This window comes from Babylonia areolata, chromosome 14 (assembly GCF_041734735.1).
Source record: "Babylonia areolata isolate BAREFJ2019XMU chromosome 14, ASM4173473v1, whole genome shotgun sequence".
Classification (NCBI taxonomy): domain Eukaryota; kingdom Metazoa; phylum Mollusca; class Gastropoda; order Neogastropoda; family Buccinidae; genus Babylonia; species Babylonia areolata.
The window spans coordinates 13971455-13980338 of NC_134889.1; the positions used below are offsets into that span (position 1 = coordinate 13971455).

At 44.5% G+C, this 8884-nt stretch overlaps 1 protein-coding gene across 1 annotated transcript in view; it reads right to left on the reverse strand.

Annotated features, from left to right (window-relative positions):
* Positions 1-1792: 1792 nt before the first annotated feature.
* The window catches only part of LOC143289845 (uncharacterized), a 20752-nt gene continuing 13660 nt past the window's right edge, over positions 1793-8884 (reverse strand). Inside the window, exons 10-13 of the mRNA XM_076599030.1 lie at positions 8162-8245; positions 5949-6052; positions 3925-4178; positions 1793-3105 (exon numbers count right to left, since the gene is read on the reverse strand). Coding sequence (XP_076455145.1) covers positions 2568-3105; positions 3925-4178; positions 5949-6052; positions 8162-8245 — 980 coding nt within the window. The 3' untranslated portion in view covers positions 1793-2567. The remainder of the gene's footprint in view (positions 3106-3924; positions 4179-5948; positions 6053-8161; positions 8246-8884) is intronic.

The following is an 8884-nucleotide window of genomic DNA, read 5'->3' on the forward strand; positions in this document are numbered from 1 at the left end:
TACATATATATGTATGTATGTACACACACACACACACACACACACACACACACAAATATATATATATATATATATATATATATATATATATCTGGAACTGTACAGATATGTTGATACCAGTTTCCCAGTCTTGAGTTATATTTTTGCCAACCATGCCACCAACATATCTCATTTTATCTCGCCTCTAGCGTGTCGACTGGACCTTCGCTTTGTGGATGACAATTCTGTCCGTGGACAAAACTGATGTTCAGTCAAATCTCCTTCAGCTCTGTAATTACAGTGGCGGTAAATTTGGTGATCACTGTGAAGGTTGACAGGTGCACCGAGCAGCAGAAAGATGTTCATGAGCTGTATGCAGCTTTGCAATGTAAAAGGCCGGAAGTAATCTCGATAAACCATGTTCAAGTTGGAGCTGTTATATAACATTGATTGCATGTCAGTGTCATTTTTCAGATCCGAACATGATTACGGGTAAGACTTGAGCATCATATATACGAAAGAAATACCACGTCTTTTTCAACGGACCCTAATTTCCAGAGAGATCTCAATAATATACAGTTCTTACTTTTGCCTTTGTCGCAAGTTCTAAAACAGCCTGTACCAGAGGTAATGAATCATTTTGGTCGGCAAGTTGAACGCCAAGTACTTATAACTACTGACCACCTCTGTTCATACCACCACTGCTCAGGTTCCCTGAGAAACCCTCCTTTTCTGAAAACATCTATCTTGGTCTTACTGAAGTTCACAGTCACCTAGGATATGTCAGCAAATTATCTGAGTACGTTGAATTGAGACTGGAGCCCATGCACACCTTAAGTATATAAAGAGACCACCTCATCAGCAAAAACAAAACTGAAATTTGCATTATACTGGGAGTCACCTAAACACCAAACTGCCCGGCTTGAGACTTTTGTATTGTCAGTTCATTAATGAAAAATGAGAACAATGTAGGGGTTTAAACACAACCTTGGCGAACTCCGTTGGGACATTCAAAGTACTGTATGAGACCATGACTATCCATCTGACGCACGACGTGACAGTTCTATGCCTGCTTTGCAACATTCTCAACATTTTACCACTCACTCCAGCTCTTCTTAAAACGTTCCACAGTATGCTTCTGTTGACAGTGTCAAATGCGTTTTTGGAAGTCAACAAACATACATAATTATAACTTTCCAGAGCGTTTACACAAATACCTGTGTACAGTGCTATAACTTGAAGAATGAAAATATCATCCACGGTGGAATAGTCAGTATGGAACCCCCCTTGCTCTGAAACAAAAACCGAGTCTGTTGTTCATGATTCTGGCGAACATATTTCCAAAAATACTTAACAACGATACGCCCCAATAGTTATTTGGGATACCATAGCACGACTTCTATATAATGGGACAATATAACTGCCTCTGCCTGCAGGATGGTTGGTCATTTGTGTCAAAAATGCGATTGGATAACTTGTCAATGAATGTAAGTCAAACATCAAGGGAGGGTGTTAACATTTCAGCGAGGTTGCATTTACTCCAGGGGATTTATTTGTTTTTAAATTATGCACTGTGAATCTGATTGTCTCTTCTCTTATGGGACTGTCCAGATACGAATAGGGGTCATCTTCTACAGCTGTAGAACACACACACACACACACACACACACACACACACACACACACACACACACACACAGAGTGAGAGAGAGAAGAGAGAGACACACACACACAGACAGAGACAGACAGACAGAGACAGACATAGAAACACAGACACAGACACACCCACACACACCACACATGCACACACGAATGAAGCAACACAATTTTATTGAAAATAAAACAGCTGCGATTGTTTCTTTCAAAATGCTGAATGTGTGTGCGAGTGCGTTCGCGTGTGCACTATGTATATGAACAAATTTAAACACGTGAATCTTTGACTCTCTGATCTCGATCTGTTTGCAAAACCAACAAAAGAAAGAGTTAATGGACAAGCAGTCTTAAACGTCAAAACGATGCCCATCATTGTCATGAACATTACGAACACATTCTCAGCGATAATTTAAACTTATCCGCATCGCAGAATCATTGCAGAGATGCTGATGATTATATATGATTTTGTAAATCGTAAATTAAGAGATGATAGAAACGTTTAAACACCAAACTCGTTCGCTTCTTTGTATCTTTAATCGTAAAGTTCCACAGTTATAAACATTTGACATCCTACAGCAAAAGAAAAACTTGAGTTAACCTCAAATCGAAATGCTTACCATTTCTTTTCCTTTCTTTTTTAACTGACTTTCTTTTTTCTTTCTTTTTTGTTGTTGTTGTTGTTTTGTTCTTTTAAATCTGGGATCTGCAATGTTACACAGCCTACAGCTAAGAAGATGCAAGACAAATCTGACACATGTTGTTGTTGTTGTTGTTGTTGTTGTTGTTGTTGTTGTTGTTGTGCGCGCGCGCGCGCGCGCGCGTGTGTGTGTGTGTGTGTGTGTGTGTGCTTTTTAAATGTATTTGTAATCCTATCAATAGCCTTTTTCTTTCTTTTTCTTTTCTCTCTCTTTTTAGGAAAAAAAAAAGTTTTTGAATTAAGGCCTTGAGGAAGGCAGAGGAGGCCAGTCACACAGTTGGGCGTCCAGTTTGAAGACGAGACCGGGCGGACAGATCTTAGTGTGCAGTCTCCCGTAGTTGCAAATGTAGAACTTGTGCCGGTCGCCTGGGAAGTCGTACAGCTGGTCATGCTGGCAGGACGGCATCAAGATGGTGGCCTCAGTGGTGGCGGCCTTGTCGGCGTTGGCGGAATGAGTTCTCTTGGGAGCTGAAGAAGAGCCTTGAGGCCAGTCACACATCTTCGCGCTCAAATTGAAGACGAGACCGGGCGGGCAGATCTTAGTGTGCAGTCTCCCGTAGTTGCAGATGTAGAACTTGTGCCGGTCGCCCGGGAAGACGTACAGCTGGTCATGCTGGCAGGACGGCATCAAGATGGTGGCCTCAGTGGTGCTGGCTGCGTCGGCGGCACGTGCTCTCTTGGGGGCGTGGACGCAGGTATAGGCTGTCTGGGACCACACGGTGTTCGGACCGCAGGGCATGAGATAGGCGTTGCCCCAGGCGTCACACTGGATGAACCTGGCGGGATAACAACAACAACAACAACATAGACACACACGCGCACGCGCCGCGCGCGCGCGCGCGCGCGCACACACACACACACACACACACACAGAGGGGAAAAGAGATGTAGATACGGCAAAGTTCGCTCTTTGTTTTCATTCATTCATTCATTCATCTATTTATCTATCCATTCATTTATAAATGAATTTCATTTATCTGTTTATCTACTTCTTATATTTTTCTTTCTTTATTAATTAATTAATTAATTTATTCGTTCATTCATTCATCTATTTATTCATCTATTCATTTCTTTATTCATCTATTATTCACAGATTCATCTATTTATTGTTTTTGTTTTTATCTGGCTGTTCGCTATTCCTTGACGACCACCACCACCAGGTGCAGCAGCAACAGCAGCAGAACTGAGTCCAGCAATGAGTGGTCACGTGGCACCTCTCCTGACGGGGGGAGACCAGTCTTGCAATGGATCAGGAATTCCTCTTCCCCTCCTCTACACCCCTCCCCACTCCGCCAGACCTTCAATGGTGGTCTGGGTGCCAGTGGTCATTTGTTGGTCTGTGAGACGATAAAACCGAGGTCCGATTGCAGCGTGCACTTGGCGCACGTGACAGAATCGTCCCACGCCCCCCACCCCTCCCCAACCCCCACCCCCCAAGCACACGACACTGACACCGACACTCACACACACACACACACACACACACACCACAAACACGCGCGCGCGACACCCACCCACACACACACACACACACACACACACACTCAGTGGCACACACTGACGCCAGCCCACCAAACCAAATAATAATCACTTACTTTTTCGGGTCCGCCTGGTAGGTGTGGTAGAACTGGTGTTTCTTCAGAGCTTGGCTGGTGCAGACAGAAGCGATTCCAACAGGTGGCACAGGTGTGACGGGAGACGCCTCTTCACGACCGTCGCCCTGCCCATCCGAGTTGCTCTCCTGCGTGTCTGACGATCCAGGGGAGGAAAATCCGCACTCTCGCGTCTCGGCGTTGTAGATTGCTCCTCCTGGGCAGGGCGTGATGTAGTACTTGCCTTGCTTGTCACACTGGGGAGAGGGGGGGGGGGGGGAAGAAACGTATGATGAGGTTTGATTGGGTTATCTGTTGACTGGATTGTGCTCACTTATTTTGTTTTGTTTCGTCATCTATTTATCTATCTAAAATAAAATTTTTATTTAGTGTTGTGTAGTGTAAACCCTATTCTTACACCCTTATCTATTATCCTCGAAATAAAGAATTTGTCTTGTCTTGCCTTGTCTGTCTGTCTATCTACGTAATTTCATTCACTTATTTATTTATCTATTCATTCATTCATTTATTTATTTGCTTACTCATGTCAGTTGGTTCAATTTGATTCATTCTGTTTACTTATTTTATTTGTAGATGTGTTTGTTTATTCATTTCATTTACTTATTTATTTTTTTGTTTATTCATTTAATTATGTTTAACCCCCCCCCCCTTATTTTTTACAACCAATTTTTAAAAGTATTTATTTTTGTGCACCTCTATTTTCTCACTGTTTTTTTCTCGGCTATTGAATTACTTCTTGCAAACATTTCACTTGTTTTGCTTCCTGTGTATTTACAGGCTTGTGTGTGTCTGACGGGTGCAATAGCCGAGTGGTTAAAGCGTTGGACTTTCAATCTGAGGGTACCGGGTTCGAATCTCAGTAACCGTGAGCCTGGTGGGTAAAGGGTGGAGATTTTTCCGATCTCCCAGGTCAACATATGTGCAGACCTGCTAGTGCCTGAACCCCCTTCGTGTGTATACGCACGCAGAAGATCAAATACGCACGTTTAAGATCCTGTAATCCATGTCAGCGTTCGGTGGGTTATGGAAACAAGAACATACCCAGCATGCACCCCCCACCCCCCGAAAACTGAGTATGGCTGCCCACATGGCGGGGTAAAAGCAGTCATACACGTAAAAGCCCACTCGTGTACATGTGAGTGAACGTGGAAGTTGCAGCCCACGAACGAAGAAGAAGTAGTCTGTGTATTTTCGTATGGTGGATGGAAGAAGGGGGGGGGAGGGAGGGAGTGGGGGAGGTGATCAGAAAAAGAACGTAAAGAAAAAAAAAAAAAAAAAAAAAGAACTGGAAGAAGATGATTCATTTTCAAGGAGTCTTCAAAGCGGGCGGACTGATTCATATACACAACACTAAATCTGCATACACTTGCACGCATTCACACGTGTACATGCACACAGACAAACTTCATACTCGCAAACAGACACAAGCGCTAACAACAAAAAAACAACAACAACAAAAAACAAAAAAAGTATCAATAATGGACGCGTGGCCATAACCACAAAAAGAAAGAAAGAAAAAGATTCCATTTGTGATAATGTTTTGTGACAAAAAGTAAACTCGTGATACAACAGTAACAACAAACCAAGTGTTACACAAATGTTCAAACCTGAAGATGAAAGGAAATCAAGCCTGAGCTATAAGTTACAGACAACGATTCAGCTGCAACAGCGGTGGAGTGGTGGCCCAGTGGTAACGCGCCCTAGTGTCCACGGGTTCGTGTCCCGCACTGGACCGGGGGTTTCATTTTAATAATTTTGTTCATTATTTACTTCTCCCTCCATTAAGTGCGCTAAGTGCATGCTACACACGGAAAGGACCTCGGTTTTACGTTTCATCCGAATGACCAATGTCCAGACCACCACTGAAGATCTCATGGAGGAGGTAGAATAAAATATAGAATTATACTGGCGAAGGTATGGAGATTCGATCCCGATGCTCTCCGAGTCTGTTGCTGACGCGTTTACCACTGGGCCGGCGCCCCCACAAGCCAGCACGCAGACCTCACCTGCAAGAACTTGGTAGGGTCGTAAGGATAGCTGAACCGCATGATCCCCTTGTCGAGATTCTCCTGGGTGCACGGGTTCTTCACGGGGTAGTTCACGTCCTTGTCTGCAGAGGAATGGAACGATCGGATGAAAAGCAAGGGGGAGGGGGGGAGGGGGGGGGCAAGCAAGTGGGAAAGAGAGAGAGAGAGAGACAGAGAGGGAGAGAGAGGGGGAGGGCGAGACAGAGAGAGTGAGAGAGACAGAGTGAAAGGCAGAGAGACAGAGAGAGAGAGAGGGAGGGAGAGAGAGGGAGAGAGAGAGAGAGAGCGTGATAGAGAGAGACAGAGAGAGAGAGAGAGAGAGAGAGAAAGAAAGAGTGAGAGAGAGAGAGACAGAGAGAGGGAGAGACAGAGAGAGACAAAGAGAGAGGGAGGGAGAGAGAGAGAGGGAGAGAAAGAGAGAGAGAGTGATAAAGAGAGAGAGACAGAGAGAGAGAGGGAGAGAGAAAGAGAGAGAGGGAGAGAGACAGTGAGAAAGAGAGAGTGAGAGAGAGAGAGAGGGAGAGAAAGAGAGAGAGAGAGTGATAAAGAGAGAGAGACAGAGAGAGAGAGAGAGGGAGAGAGAAAGAAAGAGAGAGAGTGAGAGAGACAGTGAGAAAGAGAGAGTAAGAGAGAGAGACAGAGAGAGAGACACAGAGAGAGAGAGAGTGTGTGTATGCATGTCATGTGTACAGGGTGCAGGTGCACATTGATCAATATGAAGTCAGGTGCACAAGGTGTAATGTGCAGGTGTGTTGATGTTGTTGTGTCTGGATGAATTTTGTTACTGCGTCTGGACATGGGCTGTTTGGCCAAAGATGGAAAGATTTTGTATCTGTGGAATGTAGCCACTCTAGTGGCAATGGTTTTGTGAGAGTGATTAAAAAAACAACAACCCAATAACAATCTTTGTCCATTGGGCCTGTGTCTTTGATGGGTATGATGACTGAGTTTTTGAATTGTACTCAGCCAAGTTTTCTTGGTGGCCAATGGCATCTCGAGGCCCGACAAAGCGCGTTGGGTTTCGCAGCTGGTCAGGCACCTGCTTAGCAGATGTGGTAAGCGCATATGGATTTGTCCGAACGCTGTGACGCCACCCTGAGTTACTGATACTGATTATATCAACATAGAAAGGTGTTTGTGTGCAAAGACAAAGTAAAAAAAAAAAAAAAAAGGTTGTTGTTTGTCTGCTTTTGTTTTCCTTCACTGTATATGGCGTAGATATAATTATGATGCAATGTTATGACGCCATTAAAAAAAATGCGTGGAATTGGTTGTGATTGTTGCTGAACGGCCGGCGACTTCCACACGATCCTGTGTGTGGATCACGTAGTTCAATGTACTGTGGAACCAGTGGTGTGTGCTGGCATATTCATTGTTTTTGCGAGTGTTGCTGAACGACCGGCGACTTCCACACGATCCTGTGTGTGGATCACGTAGTTCACCGAACTTGACTAATGACTTAGACCTGACTTGCCTTGACTTGCGCGTGGTTGAGGCCATGTTACAGGCCTGTTCACCTTCCAAGCTAACAAATTAAACTATGCATGCTGGCTAGCAGTTCCCTGAGGTCTGCTGAATGCACTGGGGGGTCGTGGAATTTAGTGTTATGTGTGGCTCACGTGGTTCACTGAACTGTGGAACCAGTGTTGTGTGTGGCTCACGAGGTTCACTGAACTGTGGAACCAGTGTTGTGTGTGGCTCACGTGGTTCACTGAACTGTGGAACCAGTGTTGTATGTGGCTCACGTGGTTCACTGAATTGTGGAACCAGTGTTGTGTGTGGCTCATGTGGTTCACTGAACTGTGGAACCAGTGTTGTGTGTGGCTCATGTGGTTTACTGAATTGTGGAACCAGTGTTGTATGTGGCTCACGTGGTTCACTGAACTGTGGAACCAGTGTTGTGTGTGGCTCATGTGGTTCACTGAACTGTGGAACCAGTGTTGTGTGTGGCTCCAGTGTTGTATGTGGCTCACGTGGTCCACTGAACTGTGGAACCAGTGTTGTATGTGGCTCACGTGGTTCACTGAACTGTGGAACCAGTGTTGTGCGAGAGAGATAGGAGGGGGGGGGGAGGGAAGGAGGGAGGGAGACAGGCAGATGGAGAGAGGCAGAGAGACAGAGACAGACAGAGGGAAAGAGAAAGAAAGAGGGAGAAAAACAGAGAGACAGAGAGATGGTACAAAGGAACTGACCCTTGGGACAGACTCCGGCATAGTTGATGTCTGCCTTGGTGCAGGCCCGCTCTACCCCGTTCTCTTTACAAACCACCGTGATGTCTGTAGGATCAATCACTCAATCGCTGAACCAATCAATCAATCATTCAATCAAACAATCAATCATTTCATTCAATCAATCGATCGATCAGTCAGTCAGTCAGATATCATCATTGTTCAACTCAGTCATTCGGCTGTTCAATCAATCACTCAATGAACCAATCTACCAATCATATGATATCATATGATGATATCTGACTGACTGACTGACTGATCGATCGATCGATTGACTGATTGATTGAATGTTTGATTGATTGGTTGATTGATATATCATATCATATCATATCATATACCTTTTGCCGGTCATTATTTCCAGGTGCTGCTGGATTGATAATTTCATTATCTTGATCATTTACACTTTAAGGGCCTTTCGTGGTCGGCAGGGCTGTGAGTCACGGAGATAAAGATGCACCGTGAAAGGTCAACTGCCTTTATTTAGAAAACACACAGAAACGTTCATTGTAATAGACATATAGTTACGAATAAACTGAGGGAAAAATCACACACCCAGGAATGATGCATGTAGAAACACACACACACACACACACACACACACACACACACACACACTGAACTCCGTGACCTGCATATAATTGATAAGGAAAGCCCAAACCAAACCAAACCTCAAACAGAACAAACAAG